This window comes from Gopherus evgoodei, chromosome 6 (genome assembly GCF_007399415.2).
Source record: "Gopherus evgoodei ecotype Sinaloan lineage chromosome 6, rGopEvg1_v1.p, whole genome shotgun sequence".
NCBI classification, from domain to species: domain Eukaryota; kingdom Metazoa; phylum Chordata; order Testudines; family Testudinidae; genus Gopherus; species Gopherus evgoodei.
The window spans coordinates 124,322,676-124,347,119 of NC_044327.1; the positions used below are offsets into that span (position 1 = coordinate 124,322,676).

Genomic DNA, 24,444 nt, shown 5'->3' on the forward strand with positions numbered 1-24,444 from the left:
TGACAGAATGGTGAAAAGCCCAAATCTCCGTTTGAGCCTGACTCTGTGCGTGTGCGCGCGTGCATGTATGTGCACGTGCATGTGTGTGTAAGTACACGTACAACCCATTAGTGTACATGATCTCGAAAGATTGACTGAGTGGGTGTGAGCAGCATATGAAAAGGATCAACTCTTGCCAGGTTAGAACGAAGGGGGAATCTTGCCCCTGTCAGCAAAGCCATCATTACATGCCATGGGGAATCTGACAGTTCTATCACCTACCCTGTAACTCTGTGCCTATGTTTTTCAGCACCCTGAAGAGAGCTCTTGAAGTTTTTAAGCAACGTAAGTAACGGCTTAACATCGTTCTTTGTATTTGTCAAGAAATCCGGCTGCATTGGTGACTGTGGACGACAGTTTGAAAAAAGAGTATGCAAAAGTTGGCAAACTGTACTGTCATTTGCCTTGGAAATAGACTGTAAAATCAGGGATACAGTGAGCTATTCCCGTTTGACATTCGTTTGTTTTCGTCTCCTTAGCAGTTACGTCCACTCCATACCTTCTAGGAGTGTAGTGCCATCAGAGAATGCACAGCGCTGTTACCGTCAAAGCATTTTACAAACCTTAACCAGTGAAGCCTCACAAAGATTCCCTGTGGGCAGATCAGAGAGGGAAGTGTAATCTCTGGTTCACGAACTGGAGAGTTGTTCCAGAGAGAGATGAAGTGACTTGCTTAAAACCCCCCTCAGTTGGAAGCACTGTTAGTCATAGAGCTCCCCTGCCCCCCAATAAAATGTAATTTGCATTATGCTTGCTTGTTTCCTGAGAAGCTAAACATCTAAATAGATCCGATGAAGTCCTGGGGAGAAGAGCAGGGATGTGACCGAAAGGACACTGACTTGCTGAGCAGTGTGTTTTAGCACGCGCCCTGTTTTGAGCTTTTGATTTGTCTAATGTCTTTGATGGAAGTGCAGGGATTCTAAGAAGAGATTTGTAGGAGACGGATTGGTGCTATATTTAAAGTGCCTCCACTTCTACATTCTGTTCAGCTTCATATCTCCTCCTGGTTGGCTGTATTTACATTTGTGGCTGTGCTCGGTTGTTCTATCGTGGCCCAAATATTTCGTATCTTTTTCCAGCCTGCACCTAACCCCTTATCATCCTGTATGTAACAGCTCATTGTATTGCTTCGTCTGGTGGTGGAAAAAGAGAACTTGCTTACTGTGGTGGTTAATTTTTAACACTGGAGAAATAACTGATCTAATATGAGAAGAAGAGCTTTGCATAAGCCCCAAAGCTGGTCTCGCTCACCAACAGAAGCTGACCCAGTAAAAGATATTACCTCATCCACCTTGTCTCTCTTCTAGCCTTGTCGGTCCCAGGACACAACAACGCGGCATGATCTGACAGGAAACTTTTCTTTCACGTATCAAAGAGACTAGTTAGACTACAGCGAAGAGCTGATTGGAAATTTTCTGATGAAACCAAAGTTTAGTTGGAAAATAACAATACAGCAGACTGAAGTGTTGAACCAGCCCTATTACACGTTAGATGAAACTTTCATAGGGACACAGGGAGCTTTCTACTGGAAACCTGCCTGCTTTCCTGATGGGCGCTGGGAAGCCCTTGTTCCAGGGTCCACAGCTCTGGGACAATCTCACCACGCAGACTGTTCGGGACAGGGAGTCAACAACTCATGAGCCTGGGCTCCAGCTACCACTCTGGGGCAGCCCCACCATGTCAGGCCTTCCAGGTTCCTGCTTGGAGCCAGGAATATGAAAACGCTTGGTGCTGTGGGTCTAGCAGCAGTGTAGTTCCCAGCTCCACAGCAAGGAGCCCAGAAGCCCTAGAGCCCTGGCTCTAGGTGGGGCTCATCAGGGCTTCTAGGCTTCCCACCGCAGACCTGGGAGCCTGCAATTCCTGGAACCAGCTTCCAGTGTCTGTGGCTCTGAGGCAGATGGCCTGGGCTGAGGAGCCCAGGGCTTCCAGACGCCTGGGCCAGCTGGCTCCCTGGGCTGCCCTCCTTGAATAGCAGGGATGTATCCAAAAGGCCCCATTTCAGTGTTTCCCAGATGCAGGTTTTTGTGGTTTGTCAGTTACAAAATATATCGGTAAATTCCATATCAGAGAGAAACCAAATTCTAAAATACCAAAATTTTTTGTGAGCTGAAACCCCAAGTTTTGGCCAGCTCTCATGCTGTATACTTTTAAGTTATTTTCCTTGTGTGTGTCCAATGGGCCTGATTGGCCTTCCACTTAACAATCATATAAAATCAGGGGTAACTCCCTCGACTTCAGTGATGTTACACCAGAGAGAAAACTGGAATGACAGGTTGGAGAATTAAACAGTAAAGTTGAACCTGCAGGAAGGTTTTTGGTGTACTTCATGCTGCTCTGTTCTAAGCACTTTCCAACCACTACTGGAGAGCTTGGAAGTCTCTTTCTAGAGACAAACTTGTCTCTTAAAAACAGTTGAGGTTAATTCGAAGTAACTGGCCTGATAGAGCCACTAATGCAGCCTTGGGGTCCTAACGTGTATTTTAAAACTGGCTGGCACCAGGTGGACAGTGCAGTTATTTTCGTGATAACTGTTTCTTTCCCGGCAGATGCTCTGTAAGGGAGGAAGCTGGTGGCGCAAGAATAGCAGTGCTGGCATTTCAACACCCACAGCATTGTTAGACGTGAGAGAGGCTGGAAAGAATGTAACAACACAATAGTGTTGCCGGAAATCTGTGGTGCTCTAGGAACAGCATGCTTGTCACTACTCTGCACATTGCAGGCACTTGGCGTGTCGTGGCTAGAACTGCAAGCAAGCTGGGGTTTGTTAGAGCAGGGCAGGGAAAGGCAATTCCGTTTTGTGGGAGATTTTTGATATGTCGAAACTTGCTTCTGAGTCAGAATGAAACCAAAACAGAAATTTTGAAATTTGCTGCCAAACGGAATGGAGCCCCAGGTTCCGGGCAGTCTGCCAGGCGGGCTGCAGACCCTGGAGGCCGAGCTCTCCAGCCGCCCACCAGCTGGGTTGCAGAGGAGCCAGATGGGGAAGCTGGCAGGAAACCAGACAAGTTTCTGTCATAACGTTGTTGAAATCGAGCCGTGTCTGTGAAACATTTAGATAAATCTTCAAATTCTGACAAAAAAAATGTTTTGTCAGCCTCCTCCCTGACCAGCTCTCCTGCTCATGACTGGGAACCTGCCAAATTCATGGTCCATTCTGATCAATTTCACCGCTGGAGGGTTTTAAAATTGGTCAGTTTCATGTTTTCAGATGTTTACATCTGAAATTTCATGGTGTTGTAATGGTGGGTTCTAACCGAAAAGGAGGTTCTTCTTCGAGTGCTTGCTCATATCCATTCCAATTAGGTGTGCGCGTGCCGCGTGCACGTTCGTCGGAGACTTTTTACCCTAGCAACACTCGGTGGGCCAGCAGGTCGCCCCCTGGAGTGGCGCCGGTATGGCGCCTGATATATACCCCTGGTGGCCCGCCCGCTCCTCAGTTCCTTCTTACCACCCGTGTCGGTCGTTGGAACTGTGGAGCACGGCTAGCCGTTCTCCACCTCCCTAGCGTTTCACTCTTCTACAGTATAGTGTATATAGTTCTGTAATTATAGTAATAGTTGTAGTTATAAAGTTAGTTAAGTATAATTGTAAATAGTTATACAGAGGATCGGGGGTTCGCCCCTTTTCCTCCCCCCGGTGCCGGGGCCCATGCCCGGTTCACCCGGGTTTAAGCCTTGTGCGGCCTGTCATCGGCCGATGCCCACAGGAGATCCGCACGACTCCTGCCTGAGGTGCCTAGGCGAGTCCCACCTTGCGGACAAGTGCCGGATCTGCAAGGCGTTCAAGCCCCGAACGAAGAAAGAGCGGGACAGTTGCCTCAAGCAGATCCTGATGGAGGCAGCGCTGACTCCCCCACCGTTGGCACCGACTCCAGCACCGGGGTCAAGTGTCGCCTCCGCTCCGGACCGCCCGGCGCTGGCAAAGGCTTCAACTTCCCGCTCGGCACCGGCCCGGCACCCTAACCGGCACCACTCCCTCTCCCCAAGGAGCAAGAAGCACAGGGCTCCTGCGGTGCCTACAACTGCACCGCAGTCAGAGCGTGCCTCCAAACCTGACCGCCCGGCACCGTCATCCACCGCGGCACAGAGCATCGTCGCACCGTCAACTCCGGCTCCTCAGGGACCATTGAGTCTGGTGCATCTCAGCTCCCCAGTGAGAACAGCGGTTGACCTTGTCGCGCCTTCCACGCTGGAGACCTTCTCCGTTGCACGCGACCTCATCGCCCTGACAGAGCCCGAGTTGCCCCAACCCCCGGCACCACCGGTGCGGGTTCTCCAATCGATGGGCAAGCCCGCCATGGTGTGGCCACATTCGCCGGGCAGTACTGAGCATCGGTCCCGTTCCAGATCGAGGGACCACTCTCAGCATCGCTGCTCGAGATCCAGACGCCGCTCGCAGTCCCGGGACCGCTACCTGCGGCACCGGTCGTATTCGCGGCACCGTTCAAGATCCCGGTCGCCGTCGTACTACTCTCGGCACCGGTCTAGATCACGGCACCGACGTTCCTACCGCAGCCGATCCCAGCACGGCAGCATACAGCACCGGTCGACCTCCCGAGCTGGTAGCAGGTCCCGGTCCAGATCGAGGTACTGCCATGATTCCCGGTACCGCTCGCCGGCACCGCGCAGCGACGTCGGGATGTGCAGAGGCCTGACGCAGTCATCGACGGCTCCTCCATGGCCTTCAAGGCACTCGTCCGCTTCTTCCCGTATGGACAGCACCTCTTATGGGGGTTCGGATGTTCAGGCCCGCCCGGACCAGGGACCACCACAATGGTCCTTTTGGACGCCCTGGGCATACCACCAAGCCCAGGGCAAACCTTCGGGCCCCGCTCGCTCCGGCCAATCGGAGCATCGTGCACCAGAGGCCACAGTCAGCCGGCCTCCCCCCTCAGGTATGGAGGAAGACCCTACGGATCCCCTGGCACAGCAGGAGGCTTAGGAAGTGGAGGTCCCTCTGGATGAGGCTTCTGTTCAGGAACCACTCCTCCCTGGGGTGTCTTCTTCCTCGTCCCCAGATGAGGCGGTAGCGGGCACATCTTCATCAGGGCCCCCTGCCGATCGATCTCCGGGCATATCAGGACCTTCTGAGGCGAGTTGTCCAGAACATAAATCTTCCTGTAGAGGAAGTCCCGGAAGTAGAGGACCTGGTGGTAAGCATCCTTTCTGCAGAGGCACCGACCAGGGTAGCCCTCCCCTTCATCAAGTCGATCCAGGCGAAGGCGGACACCATCTGGCAGTCTCCGACCTCCATTCCACCCACTGCCCGCAGAGTGGAAAGGAAATATATGGTACCATCCAAGGGGTATGAGTACCTCTATGTACACCCCGCTCCCTGCTCCTTGGTGGTACAATCAGTCAATGAGCGGGAACGCCACGGCCAACAGGCTCCTGCGCCAAAATCCAGGGAAGCCAAGCGCATGGACTTGCTGGGCCGCAAGATTTATTCTGCGGGAGGCCTTCAGGTCCGTGTGGCGAACCAGCAAGCCCTCCTGAGCCGTTACAGCCACAACACCTGGGAGGCTGTCGGCAAATTTACAGAGCTGCTTCCCCAGGACTCACACCAGGAATTTTCATCTCTCCTGGAAGAGGGCAGGAGGGTCGCCAGGACCTCGCTACAAGCATCCTTAGATGCTGCAGATTTGGTAGCAAGAACACTGGCATTGGGCGTAGCCATGCACCGTATATCGTGGCTGCAGTCTTCCGGACTACTGCTGGAGCTACAGTACACGATTCAGGACCTGCCATTCGATGGGCAGGGCCTTTTCTCTGAGAAGACGGATCCCAGGCTACAGAGCCTGAAGGATAACCGGGTCATCATGCGCTCACTGGGAATGCACACGCCCCAGACTCAGAGAAGGCCATTCCGCCCCTACCATCAGCGCACTTACCCCCCGCCTCGCCCCAGACAAGATTTCAACCGGAGGCGAGGCCGGCCGAACCGTAGACGTCAGTCAGGTCCTCAAAGGGGTAACACTTCCGGGTCCGACAAGCCACCGCAGGGACCCAAGGCGAACTTTTGAAGGTGCGCCCGAGAGCAGCTTACCAATCCCTTCCCTGGATCCACTTCATTTCCTCACCCGTCTCCGCCCCTTCCTGCCGTCATGGTCCCAGCTAACTTTGGATTGTTGGGTCCTGTGCACGGTGCAGTTTGGTTACCATCTTCAGTTTATTTCTCCGCCCCCCTCCCATCCTCCCTCCTCATCCCTCTTCAGGGACCCCTCTCACGAGCAACTTATCATCCAGAAGGTTCGCAAGCTCCTGCTCATTGGAGCTATAGAGGAGGTGCCACGGGAGCTAAGGGGCAAAGGGTTTTATTCCCGGTACTTCTTAATCCCCAAGTCAAAAGGGGGCCTTCGACCCATCCTGGACCTGCGAGGCCTGAACAAATTCATCAAAAAGTTCAAGTTCCGCATGGTAACCTTAGGAACCATCATTCCTTCCCTGGATCCCGGAGATTGGTACGCCACTCTCGACATGAAGGACGCATACTTCCACATTGCGATCTTTCCCCCGCACAGGCGGTATCTTCGCTTTGTGGTAAATCAGGACCACTACCAGTTCGCGGTCCTCCCCTTTGGGCTCTCCTCAGTCCCCCGGGTGTTCACCAAGTGTATGCCGGTCGTCGCCGCTGCCCTGCGCCGTCGTCATATCCATGTCTTCCCTTACCTCGACGACTGGCTCATTCGAGGCACGTCGGAGGCGCAGGTGACCGGGCACAACACCATCATCACAGAGCTGTTTGCGAGTCTAGGCTTGACCATCAACCCGGACAAGTCCACTCTGGTGCCTACGCAGAGCATAGAGTTAGTTGGGGCAGTGCTGGACTCCAACCTCGCGACGGCCAGCCTCCCCCGGCACCGATTCCAAGCCATAGTGTCCATGGTCACAAGCCTACAGGCCTTCCCGACCACGTCTGCTCGAACGTGCCTTGCTCTCCTGGGGCACATGGCCGCATGCACCTTCGTCACCAAGCATGCAAGACTCCGCATGCGCCCGCTGCAGACCTGGCTTGCGTCGGTCTATTGACCGGGCAGGGACGCCATAGACACAATCGTAACGATTCCACCGAATGTTCTCGGTTCCCTAGGCTGGTGGACAACGCCCTCCCAAGTGTGTGCGGGCCTACCATTTCACGCCCCTCAGCCCTCAGTGTCCTTGACGACGGATGCGTCATCGCTGGGCTGGGGTGCGCACCTGGGGACCCTGCGTACACAGGGTCTATGGTCACAGAGAGAGTTGACTCTTCACATCAATGTGCGGGAGCTGCGGGCAGTTCGCCTAGCATGCCAGACATTCCAACGCCATTTGCACGGCCGTTGTGTCACGGTATTCACGGACAACACAACGGCCATGTATTACATCAACAAGCAGGGCGGGACCCGGTCCTCCCCACTGTGTCAGGAAGCAATACGTCTGTGGGACTTTTGCATAGCCCACTCTATTCATCTAGTGGCCTCCTTTTTCCCGGGAGTGCGGAACACCCTTGCGGATCACCTGAGCAGATCCTTTCTGTCCATCCGTCCAGACGTCCTCTATGTCGTTTTCCGGAGGTGAGAGTTTCCCCAGATAGATCTGTTTGCCTCCAGATCGAACGGGAAATGCCAGGTGTTCTGCTCTCTACAGGGTCGCTCCCCGGGCTCCCTGTCAGACGCGTTCCTCATTCCGTGGACGGGACGTCTTTGCTACGCCTTTCCACCCTTCCCTCTCGTCCACCGAGTCCTGATCAAGGTCCGGAGAGACAAGGCCCGCCTCATCCTGATCGCTCCGGCTTGGCTGCGGCAGCCTTGGTACACCATGCTGCTCGATCTGTCCCTGGCGAATCCAATTGCCCTACCTCTTTGGCCGGATCTGATCACACAGGACTTCGGCAGGATGCGCCATCCAGATCTACAGTCCCTCCATCTGTCTGCATGGCTCCTGGCTGGTTAAGCCAGTCCGAGTTGCGCTGTTCTGATGCAGTACAACAAGTGTTGTTGGGCAGCAGGAAGCCTTCCACGCGTTCAACCTACCTAGCGAAATGGAAACGCTTCTGCTGCTGGTGCAACCAGCACGGCCACGACCCACTCTCCGTGCTAGTCCCCACCATTTTGGACTATGTGTGGTCTCTCAAGCAGCAGGGCTTGACGATCTCCTCTCTGTGCGTCCATCTCGCGGCTATATCCACCTTCCATCCAGGCGAGGCTGGCAAGTCCGTGTTTTCCCACCCTATGGTGTCAAGATTCATCAAGGGCCTGGAGCGACTATACCCTCAGGTCAAATGGCCTACCACTACTTGGGACCTGAACCTTGTCTTGACTAGGCTCATGGCGCCCCCCTTCGAACCCTTAGCCACATGCTCTCTGCTGTACCTGTCCTGGAAAGTGGCCTTCCTAGTCGCTATCACGTTGGCTCGGCGAGTCTCGGAGCTTCGGGCTCTGACCGTGGACCCTCCGTATATGGTGTTCCATAAGGACAAGGTACAGCTGCGACCGCACCCGGCGTTCCTCACTAAGGTCGTCTCCGCCTTCCATATTAACCAAGACATCTTCCTGCCAATCTTTTACCCAAAGCTGCATTCATCCCGAAGAGAGCAACAGCTCCATTCCTTGGATGTCCGAAGGGCTCTCGCATTCTATATTGAGAAAACTAAACTAAACCCTTCCGACCACAATCGTTTGTGGCAGTAGCGGAACGCATGAGAGGCATGGCAATCTCCTCCCAGCGTATCGCATCCTGGGTCACGTCCTGCATCAGGACATGTTACGACTTGGCCCGCGTGCCAACGGGGGCCCTTACTGCCCATTCTACCAGGGCTCAGGCTTCGTCGGCCGCGTTTTTGGCTCATGTCCCCATACAGGAAATCTGCCATGCGGCCACCTGGTCTTCTGTGCGCACCTTCACATCACACTATGCACTGGTCCAGCAAGCTAGAGATGATGCCGCTTTCGGCGCAGCGGTTTTACAGTCCGCAACGTCTCACTCCGATCCCACCGCCTAGGTAAGGCTTGGGAATCACCTAATTGGAATGGATATGAGCAAGCACTCGAAGAAGAAAAGACGGTTACTCACCTTTGTAACTGTTGTTCTTCGAGATGTGTTGCTCATATCCATTCCACACCTGCCCTCCTTCCCCACTGTCGGAGTAGCCGGTAAGAAGGAACTGAGGAGCGGGCGGGCCAGCAGGGGTATATATCAGGCGCCATACCGGCGCCACTCCAGGGGGCGACCTGCTGGCCCACCGAGTGTTGCTAGGGTAAAAAGTCTCCGACGAACGTGCACGCGGCGCGCGCACACCTAATTGGAATGGATATGAGCAACACATCTCGAAGAACAACAGTTACAAAGATGAGTAACCGTCTTTTATGGGGGGAGCCACAAAGCTTTTATAGGGGGTCATGGGATTGCCACCCTCACTTCTGTACTGTCTCCAGAGCTGGGCTCAGAAGGTACAGCCACAGAGCTTCCTGCAGCCAGGGGAGGTACCCAGAGGTGGGTCTGATCTCCCCCCGAGAGTGGCCATGCAGGGGAAGAGGAAGTCCCATCCCTTTCCAGGCCGGCGGACTAGTAGCTGGAGCAGCTGAACAGTAGGAGCCCCTCCAATAGCTAGATTTCATGGGGGAGGTCTGATTTCATGGTCCATGATGTGTTTTTCACAGCTATGAATTTGGTAGGGCCCTACCTATGACACACAGATGCACAATGCTGATTGCATCCAATAGAGGGCAGTGGTGTGCACACAACCAAGCCAGCTCATTGTAATGTCTTGGTAGAGGCTAGTGCTGCTGTCATGTAGCATGCTGGCTTTTCAGCATTTTCCTGGTTGAAAAATCTAGGGGGGCAGCAATTCACTTGAAAACAATGACATCAAGTTATGTCAGTTAAAACCCAGCCTTTGTGGTACACCCCAAGCTGTTTTGTTCATCAGCCTAAAGCAGTGATACAGGGACCTCAGTGGGCCAGGAGCCAAATTACTGATCAACATTGCCCAAAAGAGCCACAATCATGTGACTTCACTGTTTCATTTACTATAGCACTATTCATATTTAACCAGCACGACAGGGAAATATTTAGTTTATATATAGATAGTTAATCTCACAGCAAATAAGTTGATAACTTAGTACAAGTTAATAACTTAATTAGTTTAATGACATAGGAAAAGCATCCTGATTGATTAAGAATTAAATGACACAGTGATTTAATATTGTGGGTTGCAAAGAGCCGCAGGAGACACATTAAAGAGCCGCTCGCGAGGCGCAGCTCGAGTCTTACCCTAACCTCCCACACAACTCTGCCAGGATCCTGACCTGTTGCGCCCCCAACTCTTCCAGTCCTGGAAGCCTTGAACAGAAGCTGTCAGTTGTTGGAGTTCTGGGTGTAGTTCTATATAGTGCCCTGTGGGACAAAACAAAGCTTTCATCTGTAAGCCAGGTGACCTCTAACCCCAGGCAAGGCCAATACCTAGTCACGGGGATCCATAGTAAAATGAAACCAATCTTGAGTCTTTTCTTTTCTGATTCAGGGTCCATCAGTGGGTGCTCAAAGCCTCTGAAAATCAGGTGCTAGGTGTTTCAAATGGGGCCCTTCCAAATCCATGGACACCGCACGAAAGGGCTGGTGTTCACCGCAGGTTGAGGTACATCTCAAGTGTTGCCCCCAACTGCACTCTTGTTCATATACAAAAATCTCTAGCTGAGTTAGATGGTGCCATTTAGCTGGCCTGTGAGAGGGCATGGGGTGAAGCTTGAGTAATGTAGTGGGGACACCACTCCTGGCTACAGCTCAATTTTTAGCATAGCTTATCACTCTGCTAATGCAGTGGCTCTGCATTGTTAACCAGATCTTGAGTGTTGTTTTGCAGTGTGTGGCTGCTCTTGCTTGAGCTAGGCTAACTTGAGAGGAGTAACTCAAGTTAACTGTTGTCGTTATCTAAATCTAAATCTAGTCCTTCACCTGTTTCTGTGCCTCAGCTTATCGATCTGTAAAGTGGGCACAATAGGCTGACCTACCTTACAGGAATGTTTTAAGCGTTTGATGTCTGTGAAGCATGGTGCAGCTAAAGCTGGGCAAATAACTGATTTTTCAGTTTATTGGCACTTACAAAAAACAAACAAAAACATTCAGACCGAATCTGAAAAAAATCCACAAAAATGTCACTGTGAGTTGAACTAAATGTTTTGTTCAACCCAGAATGAACTGGTTCATTTCCAGGCACTTTGTCCACATAAAAAGCAAAGGAAACGAAGGGTTAGAGTCACCAAACAACTTCCCTGTTGGCCAGGGATACAAACTTGGGTCTGCCAGGTAAGTGCTCCAATCACCAGCTGTTGAGTTAGTCTCACTTTCTCTCTCTCTCTCTGGCCCAGTGACTATTCATGTATTTTCTACACAGTAACAGTTTCAACAGAGGAGATTGAGAAAGCCCCACAGTAGGCTATCCCATACCCAGGAGTTGGGGCACTCACCTACAATGTGGGAGACCTCCATTAAAGTGTCTTTTCCACATCAGGCAGAGAGGGGATTTGAACCTGTCTCCCACACCCCAGATGATTGCCATTTGCCTGGAGAACTTGGCCTGGCTCTAGTTGAAACTCTCAGAGAAGATGTTCTGGAAATGCCGCCTAATGTTGTGTGTTAGATAACACAAGTGACTCCAGTCAAGACAATCTTTGTGAGCATGTGGGTTTTTGTTTTTTTCCCTCACTTGCAGAAGTTGATGGTGTAGGGCAGAGTCACATTCAGCTGGCCCAGACCCTTCGAGAAGAGGCAAGGAAGATGGAGGACTTCCGGGAAAAGCAAAAACTTCATCGGAAAAAGGTCAGGAATTTGGGAAGGCATCGCGTGATTCTGTGAGCTGGAAACTGGCCAGAATGCCAAGATTAAAACTTTGATTTCTGCAAATGGTGCTGTGGGATCTTTAATGACCCCAAACGGCCAGTTTCTTAGCTTTACACCTGGACCGGGGAGCTGAGAGAGAGCCCAAGCTTTACTGGAAGTTTGCAAGTGTGCTAAATTTCCAGTTCCGTGTATATGCTGGATGCTGGGGTGAGGGTTTTCTTTCTCTGTCCCTCCCTTTCCCTCACCCATGAACTCCCTGCTGCTCTGGGAAGTCCAGAGTTCATTCTTAAATGCTGTAACTGCATCAGCGTGCATGAGTGCAGTGATTTACAACTTCCTCATTCATGCTGCATGTGTTTGCCTTTGGGGTCCTATGCTTCTTTTTAGGAAAAATAGATCATTTTCGTATTTTCTTCCCATCGAAAGCTGTGCCTGGGGCCTTTCTGCTCCCTGAGCTTCAGGTCTTGGCAAGTGATCTTTACAATGTACAATTGATTTTAATGGGGCAGCTGTGGTCTATGGCCAGGTTTTCAGACACACACGGTCCCCACTAGTTGCCTTTTTTCTCACTGTGGGCTGGAACACATCTGAAAATCAAGCCCTTACTAGGCTGTATTATGTGCAGGATCCAGGAAAGCTGGGTTCTGTTCCCGACTCTTTCCTTTGGGACTTTGGGCCAAGACACTTAACTCCTCTGTGTTTTAGTTTGTCCTCTGTCTGTAAAAGGAAGGATAACAATAGTTAACGTTTATACCAAACAGGAGGGAGAGGGCTCACCCATGTTGCCAGACCTCATGAATAGGGCCCTACCAAATTCACGTTCCTTTTTGGTCAATTTCATGGTCCCAGGATTTAGAAAATCATAACGTTCATGATTTTAGCTATTTAAATCTGAAATTTCAGGGTGCTGTAATTGTAGGGAACCTGACCCAGAAAGGAGTTGGGGGGGGGGTTGCAATACAGCTACCCTTACTTCTGCGCTGCTGCTGGTGGTGGCGCTGCCTTCAGAGCTGTGCAGCTGGAGAGCAGCGGTGGCTGGCCAGGAGCCCAGCTCTGAAGGCAGCGCAGAAGTAAGGGTGGAAATACCATGACCACCCCCCCTCTAAAATAACCTTGCAACCCCCCTGCAACTCCCTTTTGGGACAGGACCCCCAATTTGAGAAACGCTGGTCTCCCCCCGTGAAATCTGTATAGCATAGGGTAAAAGCACACAAAAGACCAGCTTTCACGGGGGGAGACCAGATTTCATGGTCCGTGGCGCATTTTTCCTGGCTGTAAATTTGGTAGGACCCTAGTCAGGAAGGGTGTTAGTCATGTGATGCAATATATCATTATGAGATTTGCTGGTCTCACATTGCTGAGATGTTGTCTGACACACACAAGACAGGACTTGAACTGGGAACCTATCAAGGTGACTGCCTTAGCCACTAAGCTCCTCAGCAGCTTTCGTCCTTGCAGCGCTCCTGGGGCTGGATGGTGCACTAATGCAAGTGTTGTTCCCTTCACAGATAGAGCTTGTAATGGATGCTATTCATAAAAATAGGAATTTGCAGTATAAGAAAACAGTGGAGGTAAGTGGCCCCTATCATGTGGTTCTTACAGACCACAGATCTGTAACATGCAGGCACATTAGAAATATAGCACTGCCTGTGTTACCTACAATAGTTTTGTGTTTGAATGGTTAAACAGTGGTAATGGTGTTTGCATGAGCACACGTCCTGTGTCCAAGCACTGAAGCTGACTAAGCCACCAAATCTTTTCATTGTCTTTGTATTTACTGTATTTTTGTTCTGCACCTGTCGAGTGGCAGGCAGACTAGGAGCCACAGAGCAAATGCAAAGAATGTGGGAGGAAAATGAATGTGGGGCCAGCTGTGTTATTCAGGCTGTGATGAGGGTGATCAAATCTCATGCTTCAGGACATAAATGGATCTCGGGTCAGGAAGGAAAGGTGTCCTTACATATGCAGCATTGAACAGCTGGCTGCCTTCATTTGAGGGGCTTGTCTTCTTCTGAAGCATCAGATGTTGGTGGCTACCAGAGGCAGGATATTGAACTGAAGTTCCAATAATATATGTGGCAGATTCTATAGAATCCTTAACCTGAGTGCAGGATTTGATCCAACAGTTGAGTGAGTGTGTGGTGTTTTGCATTTCCTACTCACTTACATACCCAGCTTTCTCCTAGGCAAAGAGGCTGTATGAGCAGCGATGCAGGGATAAAGATGAAGCAGAACAGGCCGTGCACCGCAATGCAAACCTTGTAACACAAAAGCAACAAGAAAAGGTAACACAGGGATGGTGAAAGGAAGGCACTTTTCCTGTCCTGCTTTAGGTACTGTTCAACCACTAAATCACCTCCAGGAAAAAATAACATTAAGAACATAAGAACGGCCATACTGGGACAGACCAAAGGTCCATCTAGCCCAGTATCCTGTCTTCCGACAGTGGCCAATGCCAGGTGTCCCAGAGGGAATGGACAGAACCGGGAATCATCAAGTGATCCATTCTCTGTTGCTCATTCCCAGCCTCTGACAAACAAAGGCTAAGGACACCATCCTGGCTAATAGCCATTGATGGACCTATCCTCCATGAACTTATCTAGTTCTTTTTTGAGCCCTGTTATAGTCATTTTAGAACTCAAGATAGCGGCTAAAATTTCTAAGAAACCTGCCAACAGCAACCCTGAACCTGCAATTGGATTTACACAGGAGAGCCCCCTTTCACTGCATAGAGGCTCTGGTAGTGGAATTGCCAGGAGTTCAGAGGTGGTTCTGGGTGCTTGGTAGCTAGCTGAAGGCCAATGAGGAATCATTGACGCAGAGCTTGCGGGGAAAAAAAATCTGGGTTGGTGGTTTGACTTCACCCGCTGGTTAAGGATGGATTTTCAGGATAGAAATGAGGTGTTTGTGGGTTGGGTTGTTGTCTCACAATGACCTCTTTATCTTTCTGTTTTTCAGCTGTTTGTAAAGTTGGCTCAGAGCAAGTCAGCTCTGGAAGATTCTGGTGAGTGCTGATAATGTGGAGTATCTGTTACATTTGGAGGGGCTGGGACACGCTGGGGGCTTCAGGTAGGGGATGGGATGGAGGGGAACCCATTGCACAAGTGCTCTATTGGGGTGAATGGCATAGACCTCCCTTTCCTAAAACAGTGGGTCGCACAGTTATATGCTGGATACATTTGCCCCAGGGAGTCAAATGTTATGTCTTGATGGCTCATTGTCTCCTTGTGATGAGACAATGTCCCAGCTAGAGCTGGTTGGAAATGTTTAGTTAAAACTTTTTTTGATGGAAAATGCCATTTTTGTCATACTGGGAATAATTTTGGAATAACAGTTTTATTTGATTGTGACAAATATTTCAGCAGATATTTTGAAATAAAAATATTTCCATTTTGGAATATGTTTGTCTTGGAAAATGTCAAGAGTTTCTTGTTTGTGCGGCATTGTCTGGACTAGAACTGGCTGCAACTTGGACTTCGTGGTTTGCAGAAAATGTTAACACCTCAGAATTTCTTTTTGTTCTGATTCAAAATGAAAACAGATATTTTTGAAATTTCCCACCAAATGGAATTTCTCAAAAGTTTCAGTTTTGGGAATTTTTGTTTTGAAATTTCATTATTTCATTTTGGAATTTCAAAATATTGTTTTTAGTATTTTGAGTTTTGAATATTTTTATAATGTTCTTTCATGACATGTCCATGAAAGTAGTGCTTAATAGTCACTACAACTGCTGTCATGTCATAATATGACATGATGTAACTGAAATATTCTATTTTTATTTGATTTTCTTTTAACAGTTAAGAGCAGCTACTACTTAGAACTGGTTGAAAGATCTTCGCTTTTCTAGGTGAAAGTGTCTGTGTTTATAATTTAAACAATTTGATCCTGTGAAATGAGTTTAAACAATTTGATCCTGTGAAATGAGTTTCAACTCATTTCACATGCTCTAAACCCAAATTAAACCCAGGGTCCAACATATTCTGATCATGGTTTAAAATTGTTTACCTGAGTCTTTCATGCATCCAGACCTGTGTGTTATACATGTGATCAAATTGCTGTTGGATTTCCCTATCAGACAGACAATACCAGCTGAATGTTGGTGCGCTTGAGAAGATCAGAGAAGAATGGCAGAATGAACACACCAAAGCCTGCGAGGTAACACACCAAAGCTTGCCATTCATCCTAGAGATAATGGAGGATCTTAATGCTGAAACACTCTATCTCTGAGATTGGGATTTCATTTCCTTCATTGCCAATGCTAGTGAGGAACCACAGTTAGCCTCTTCTTTTTCCTTGTTGGTAAAACTTCAAGATACTTCCCAATTAAACTTGCATGTCCCTGCCTCTTGGTGCGTGGATACAAAGCCCCCAAAACTGGCATTTAAAAGAAGGGAAATATATTGGAAAGCCTTCAAGTGTCAGTGTGCAAAATAGTGGCATTTTTTGTGCTGGAGTCTTTGTATGCAAAGTGCTGCCATCTACTGGACGGAACCTTAGCTTATTTAATACAATGATGGACAGGCTTAGGGAGATTGAGATTTGCCTTTATTAGTTTATTTCTCTGAGGAGCCCATAAACTCTTTCCACATTCTAGTCAAAGAAACAAGCTGCATGGTCTTATTTCTGTAACCTTTGGTCTTTCCCTGAGGCTTGATGGCACTCCTTGTCAGGTCATATCTTACCTTATACTGCAAACCCTCTCAGCCAGGGATGTTTGGCCTGTTTCTCCTCTCACTAAGGCTATGTCTACACTACAAAATATTCTGATTTTACAGAAGTCGGTTTTTGGGAACAGACTGTATAAAGTCAAGTGCATGCATCCACACTAAGAACATTAATTCAGCGGTGTGCATCCGTAGTACCGTGGCAAGCGTCGACTTTCGGAGTGGTGCACTGTGGTAGCTATCCCACAGTTCCTGCAGTCCCTGCTGCCCATTGGAATTCTGGGTTGAGCTCCCAATGCCTGATGGAGCCAAAAATTTGACGCGGGTGGTTATGGGTAAATGTCATCAGTCAACCCTCCCTCTGTGAAAACAACAGCGGACAGTCTTTCGCTCCCTTTTCCCTGGATTGTCCGAGCAGACGCTATAGCACAGCAAGCATGGAGCCCATTCCTGGGTGCTTCTGGCCGGCCTCCGTGAGGTTGGTCGGGGGTGCCTGGACAAAAATGGGAGTGACTCCCTAGGTCATTCTCTTCTTTAAGTTTTGTCTAATGGAGATCAGTGCTGCCTAGAATATCAGGCAAGCCTACTAAAGAACCAGAGAGACAAGCAGCTGCTCCGGGTCAGAGCCCCAAACATCCCCCAGAAATGATGAGCTGCATGCCATTCTAGGGGATGCCCCTACAACAACCCCACCTGTTGCTTCCCTCCTCTCCCTCCCCTCTCGGGCTACCTTGGCAGTTATCCCCCCATTTGTGTGATGAAGGAATAAAGAATGCATGAATTTGAAACAACACTGACTTTATTGCCTCTGCAAGCAGAGATCAAAGCGGGGAGGGGAGGGCGGTTGTTTTGGCATTCCGTCTTTTGGAACGGAGTTCTGATAGCACGGATTCATCTCCCCATACAGCGATCAGATCCAGTACCTCCCATACGGTCCATGCTGGAGCTCTTTTTCGATTCTAGGACTGCCTGGTCACCTGTGCTGATGAGCTCTGCATGGTCACCTGTGCTGATCAGCGCTCCATGCTGGGCAAACAGGAAATGAAATTAAAAAGTTCACGGGGCTTTTCCTGTCTACCTGGCCAGTGCATCCGAGTTCAGATTGCTGCCCAGAGCGGTCACAATGGTGCACTGTGAGATAGCTCCCAGAGACCAGTACTGTCAAATTGCATCTGCACTAACCCTAATTCCAACCGGCAATGTCGATTTCAGTGCTAGTTCCCTCTTCGTGGAGGAGTACAGATATCGATTTTAAGAGCCCTTTTTGTTGACAAAAATGGCTTCGTTGTGTGGATGGGTGCAGGGTTAATTTGATTTAATGCTGTTAAATTCGACCTAAACTCGTAGTGTAGACCAGGCCTGAGACTGGTATAAAATCAGGAGTAGCTCCTACACCAGCATAACATATGTCAGTGAGAGGAGAATCAGGCCCTTTGCTTCTAAAGCACCACATGCATTTACGTTGAGAGAGAGAGAGAGAGAGAGAGAGAGAGAGAGAGAGAGATGGATGGCACCAGACCGAGACTCACATCTAAGTTCTGTTCCCAGTTCAGCCAAGAACTCTGTGCATCATCTTGGGCAAATCTTGAGGTTTCCGACACACCTATGATCCTGTCACGTTGCTTTAGCATCAGTATATTGAATTTTCTGTCGGTGACACTGCTGTTCTAGGCAGAGCAGCTGGGTTCTATTCCCTTCTCTGACACTGGCCTACTGGGTAACCTCGGGCACGTCATGCCATTGCGCTGTGTCTCAGTTTCCCATCTATAAAATAGGGATGATGATACTGATGTCCTTTGTACAGTGCTCTGCGACCTCTCGATTAAAAAGGGCTCTAAAAGGGAGGTGGTATTATGAGTTCAGCTCAGCCCATTCCCTAGTGCTGACCCCTTTCAAAAATATCACTGCTCGTTCTTCCATTTTGCTTTGGTTTTTTAAAATGAAATGACCTGCCTGTGTGTGCTTTGCCCATCCAAAACTTGTCAATGGCTCAAGGTAATGAAAACCCATCGGCTGATAGTGAGGAGTGGGAAACAAAGATTCACTTCCTCAAATCAGTCGGGTTGTGTTGATTAGGCGGGAGTTCTGCTGCAGGTCCATTGTCCTGCCAATTAAATGTGTGCTCTTGGTGAGAGGTTGCTTGTTAGCTGTGGAAATGTGAAAAGGACTCTTCCTGATGGAATGAATACATATCGAAGGGCAGACTTCCGAAGGTTTGGGCTCTGAGGAGCATCCAGACTGTTCCATGCCTATCGGAATGACCCAAACGTGGGTGTAGGTCTGGGTGTAGGGATGAGAGCAGTGGCTTGGGATCACTAAATCAAGGGGTGACCAAACAGTGCATTGGCAAGCTGGCTAGCCTCCTCACCATCCGCAGGTGTCAGCATCTGGAATCAGTCCTCCCACCGTGGTGCAACAGGACCCAATAACCTGCCTAGGCTTCCCTTTTAAGATTAGCATGCAGTTTTTGGCCATCTGATGTTTCAGGCATGATCTCACTTAAGGCGGGTTGTGTGTGGATGAGTTGGGGCCAGAGGGAAAGTTGAAGACCCATCTTGAGGAGAAGGGGTCCCTTCAGAAAATGTGCAAATCCTGATGGAGCAGAGTGCCGGGACCAGCTGCACCTGGTGGATCCTGCCTTGATGCAGGCTTCTGTTTAATACCATGTAATGTTGGCTGTTAATCTATTTTTCTCATAAAGAATAAAGGATGGTAGCAGTTAGAGATGGAAAAGACTCGTTAGACTAAGTCCAGCCCCATACAAAGATAGGATAGACTCCCCTAGAGAGGGGAGATTATGGCCAAAGTGCCAAGAAGTGGTGAAGTTAGACCCAAGGTCAGGTCATTGCTTAGAACATCTGTAAACAGGACTAGCAAAGCAGTAGTATGTGGCCCATGTGGCCCAAACCTGTATTGGCAGGGAGGTTGCCTAGATGATGTATGTCTTCTCCTTCTCCAACTTCCACAATTAATCCCAGCTGGCTGGGAACATGGCCGTTAGTTATTTTGTTAACATACCCTGACTTGCCTCCCTGTATCTCTTCAGTTCTTTGAGACCCAGGAGTCTGAACGGATAAACTACTTCCGCAATGCACTGTGGCTGCACCTTAACCAGCTCTCTCAGGAGTGCGTCCGGAGTGATGAGGTAGGTCCAAAAAACCCAAGGCCTTCCAAACCTTCTATTTGCCGAGCAGAAGGGGAAGGTTCTTCCCTCGCATTGCACTGTCTTCACCGCTATTGCCACCTGTGTTTGCTATCTTCAAGCTAGCTCCGATAGGGTGGTCTGCACACAGCTTTTGCTTTGATATTCTCATAGATAATCCAGCAGATAGCAATAACAAACACCCAGTCAATAGTGTGGAAGAGGATTTGAAATCCTGGCTCCAATGAAGTCAATGGCAAAAGCTCCCGTTGCTTTTATTGGGGCCAAGATTTTCACCTCTTAGATTACTGACACTTATTTTGCTGATGCAAAATATATCCTTTCTCCTTCCAGAAAGACGAATTAATTCTTGTTTCTGCACTTTATGCTTTTAAAAAAAAACAACCTTTTTTTGTTTTCTTTTTACAGCGATATGAAGAAACCCGCAGGAGTCTAGAAATGTGCAGCATTGAGAAGGATATTGAATTTTTTGTAAATTTCCGTAAAACCGGAAGTGTGCCCCCAGGTAACTGCTTGATGTGGGTTTTCTAAGCAGTGTGGCCATCAGCATTCTGTACAGCTTCTCAGCTCTAGTAAGGTTATGGGTTTTATTAAACAAAGCTTGGCGCAGAAAGTAAGCGCGCTTGACGGTTCTGGTTCTGTGTTGGTCTCAAAATGAAGCATGTTTCTAGAGTGGCATCCTTGCACCGGGATAGCAGGCAATTGCCACCAGACCCTGAAGAGAACTTGAACCTCGTTTCTGTAGGTTTTGGTTTCTAATAATACAGTTTTTTCAGCGTGGAAGGGATGGAGCTGAAGAAGGAATTTGCATCTCGCATTGTGCAGATGTGATGCTGTACATTGCATGCCAACGGCTCACAAAAAAACATTTTTTACAGCTGACTTGTATTTCCAATCCTCCAGGTCCTGTGGTCTATGAAAATTACTATAACACACAAAGAAATGCAACTACAATGAGAAATCAGGCCCCAGCACCTGGGATAGGGAGGTAAGACCAAACAAACCCAACACAAACCAAATAAAAGTAATGGCCTGGCTATTGGGAACCTATAGGTTAAAAATGGGTGTTGCTTCTTTAAGTCTTTCAGAACTGTTTGGATCTTAGGCTCTTTCAGGGTCCCATAGAAGTTGGGGGCTGGGGTATGTGGTCAGCGGGGAGGCAGGGCAGGTTGGGAATTTTGCCTGGATTGAGTCCCCCTCTGTACCAGGAAACCCTCTGAGATCTTGGGCACTGGTTTGCCACCTCCTTTGCTCCCTAGCCCACCTCTGCTGCTGGAAACCTTCCTGCATTCCTGGCATGGCTCCCTTCTCCCCACGTCTGTCTGGGGAGGGCTGGATCATCGAAGAACACATGCCCACGTGGGCAAAGGAGAGAACCTAAATCAGCTGCACTGGGAGAGCAAGGGAATCTGCTGACCAAAGAGGGGAGTGAACGGGTCTGCTGTGGGGAGAGAAAAGGAACTGAGAGCATCCTTGTCATCGCTGAAGACTAGTGTCCATGGCTGCTTTGCAGTTGGAGTCAGTCACAATAATGACTCCCTGATGGCTGGGGTTGGAATACTGAACTAAATGATGGCACATTTGTGCATGAAGGAAGCCCCATGGTTCATCCTGTGAAGGGCTGTGGCTTTTCTTCCCCACCCCACCACAAAAACTACATTCTGGTGGGACAGGGGCTGCCTGGTTCTTGCGTCTTGTCCGTTGCTGATGACATTGCAGGAGATTAATAATACGGCACACTTTGAAACTGGGACATTGCAAACCTCAAACCAACCAAAGTTCTCAGCACTCACAATCTACCAGAAATGCCATGTGGGGCTGTGCAAGAATTGAATAATATGAAAGAATCAGATCATTTCGCGGCAAGGAGACAAGTGTTGTCTTGTTTGTTTTTGTGCAGGAGGGGGCCGTTACCAATTCCTGCGAGTGGGCCAGGTGAGTTACACCAAGTCATTCTAGAAATCACACATTTTAAAGCATTTTTTTTGTGCAATCCTCTTTGTATTTCAATTTTGCAGGAGTTGCAGGTTCTGTGTGTAATTCCACTGCCATGTAAATATTGGCGAGCTTGCCTGATTCTCATATTCCCCATATCATTCTAACCATGGATATCTCTAAAAATGTTGTTCTGGACACCTGTAAGCTTCTGTTAGAAATAGAGGGTGACATCATGGCTCCATTGAAGTCAATTGGAGTTTTGCCACTGATTTCAATGGGGCCAGAAGTTCACCCAGCAAGAGGTTCCAACCAAAGTCCTGGAAATGGACAGTCTTGAACTTTGAGAAAGGCAAGATCTGGACCTGAAGGCTGCAGCTTGGGCTCTTCTCTACTTGGGAAGCATTGATTTTATTATTAGCAATGTGGCCTAGTAGATAGGGCCCTGGACTGGGACTCAGAAGACCTGGCTTCTGTTCTTGGCTCTGTCACTTCCTGTTGGGTTACCCAGATCAAGCGCTTTCTCTCTGTCTGCTTCCGTTTCCCCATCTGTAAAAATGGGATAATGCTAGCAACCTCCTTTTTTGTTAAGTGGTCTGAGCTTTATGGATGAAAAGTACTATGTAGTAGCTAAGTGTTACTATTGTGATCTCTATATTATAGGTGACCCTGATTATGCTACGGTTGATGGTTACAGTTTAATACATCAGTAGCATGAGCTGTAAGTATTTTCATTCTTAAAAGGAATTACTTGGGGCCTGCGTTAGTCACGCCAGGGGGGTGTAGGGCCTAGACCTCACCAGCATGTTGCGCAGTAACTGCCCCGTGGAGACCCTGCTAGTGTGCACTCAGAGGTCCCTAGTGCGAGTTAATGTAGTCCAGTTTCAAACAGTACTAAGTCAATGCTCACTAGAGAACTTTTAGTGTGTGTCAGCAGGGTCCACACGGCTCAGTTAGTGCACGTCACACTTGTGCAGACTGACATGCTGCACAGTCTCTCATGGGTAGAATTGGAGGTCCTATTCTTTGGTATTTTAAAAGCCATGCTAAAAAAGCACTACACAGCGCTGTAGTGGAACAATCCTGCATAGGTTGGGAGGGGGACTGGATGAGTTAGCTGGCTGCATTTCCCCCCATCAGTACATTTGATTCTGTCTACATTTCTTTCACTGAAATATTGACTCTTACAATTCCATCCTCTTCTCCAGGGTCTCAAAGCTGCTTGCCCAGTAATGCCACTGAGTGCAAAAATTAGTCGTCTGAGCCACCCGTCAGAGACGGTGTATTCAGTTGTAATTCCAGCATCGGGCACAGTGACACAGCATGGAACTGTTTCTTCTTTTAAAAAATATTTTAAAACTCTAGGATATTTTGTATGTTTTGAGGATCCACACGAGGTCCAACAAGGTCCCTCTTCCTTCACGGCGACAATCTACAAGGGCTGATGTCCTAATTTCGAGGTCAGAAAGGAGGACATTGAATCTCTGAATAATATTTGCTGAACCAATAGAATCTCCCCTATCAATAAGAGAGGCTTGTGTTCTGGTGTTGGTGACAGTTCTTTGTGATGTGCAAACTTCTGTGTGGAAGACTCTAAAGGATTTTAAAAAAAGGAATCTCTTCTCACCATGACGACTGAGAATTCACATGTGCCGCCATAGTGCTGCCAATGGGAATCCTGTGCAGGGCTTTGGCCATAGCACACAGGTCAAAGTAAGGTTTTGGTCTGGTATGCTGGATTTTCACTAGGCTGATTACGATCATAGCCTAGCCCTAATTGTGGGAGTGCTCATTAGACTGCTTACCCATGGCAATGCTGAGAGTTAGAACTCAAGAGGTATTTATATGGCTGTACTGTGCATTGGCTCCAGGCTACGCAGTGATGTTGGAAGAAGCTGATTCATATCCTGTCTCTATCTATCACTCTTCAGGAGCCTGTTTGGATTACATGAATGGTCTGTTGACTTCAATATGGGTTCTGATGAGAGGAAGGTGAACAAGTTATGGCCCTTCAGTAGTTACCTACCACCCTTCCCTGGTTCTGCTGTGGCACAGCAGTACAATACAGAACCATCCTTGCAGGTCCAGGCTGGTGACCCCTCCATTCTTGAATAACAGGAGGACATGAGCTGGCCCTCCGGAGAACTACATCTGAAGGCAGGGCTTGCTGCTGTTCAGCTCCCCGCCACCAGGGCCGGCTCTGGCTTTTTTTCTGCCCCAAGCGCAAACAAAAGAAAAAAAGAAAAAAACCTGTGGGGCAGCTGGAGCACGAGTTCAGGGGACTCCCGGCGCTGCAGACATGCCCCGAGGAGGGAGAAGGAGGGGAGAGAAAAGGGGGATGGCCAGGCCTTCCGCCACGCCGCCTGCTGGGAGGGCTCCACACCGCTTCAGTCGGTGGGGTGGGAAGGATGCGGGCTGCTCTGCCAGGCTTGCTACAGACCTGGCACCAGCTGGGGCAGACGGAGGGCGGAGCCCGCTCCCAGCAGGGCACTCCCCTCCTCTGCGCTGCTGCCCCCTACAGGGCAGCCGGAGCGGCGAACAAAAAGAAAAAAAGGATTTGAGGGAATGCCGCCCCTTAGAGCTTGCTTGGCTGGTGCCTGGAGCTTGCTTGGCTGGTGCCTGGAGCCGGCCCTGCCCGCCACTTATCCTGCTCTCGACAGATTCTGCAAACTCCAAACAGGCTAATCTGTGTGAGCAGCTGGATTCTTGGGTGCATGTTTTGACCAGGACCCAGAGTCAGAATCTCATGAGGTTTTGCCCATTGGAGGCAACAATTCAGGCACATCGTCAGCTGCTTCTTCTATCTCTTGCATCCCACTGTCCAATA

The 24,444-nt window shown here is 49.2% G+C and overlaps 1 protein-coding gene across 1 annotated transcript in view; it reads left to right on the top strand.

The window, feature by feature from the left end:
- Positions 1-24,110, top strand: part of PSTPIP2 (proline-serine-threonine phosphatase interacting protein 2) — a 62,089-nt gene extending 37,979 nt beyond the window's left edge. The window contains exons 5-16 of the mRNA XM_030567989.1: positions 290-324; positions 11,728-11,834; positions 13,364-13,426; positions 14,042-14,140; positions 14,814-14,859; positions 15,931-16,010; positions 19,566-19,664; positions 20,091-20,187; positions 20,586-20,670; positions 21,583-21,617; positions 22,281-22,338; positions 22,826-24,110. Of these exons, the coding sequence (XP_030423849.1) occupies positions 290-324; positions 11,728-11,834; positions 13,364-13,426; positions 14,042-14,140; positions 14,814-14,859; positions 15,931-16,010; positions 19,566-19,664; positions 20,091-20,187; positions 20,586-20,670; positions 21,583-21,617; positions 22,281-22,330 (796 nt within the window). The 3' untranslated portion in view covers positions 22,331-22,338; positions 22,826-24,110. The remainder of the gene's footprint in view (positions 1-289; positions 325-11,727; positions 11,835-13,363; positions 13,427-14,041; positions 14,141-14,813; positions 14,860-15,930; positions 16,011-19,565; positions 19,665-20,090; positions 20,188-20,585; positions 20,671-21,582; positions 21,618-22,280; positions 22,339-22,825) is intronic.
- The last annotated feature ends 334 nt before the right edge of the window (positions 24,111-24,444 follow it).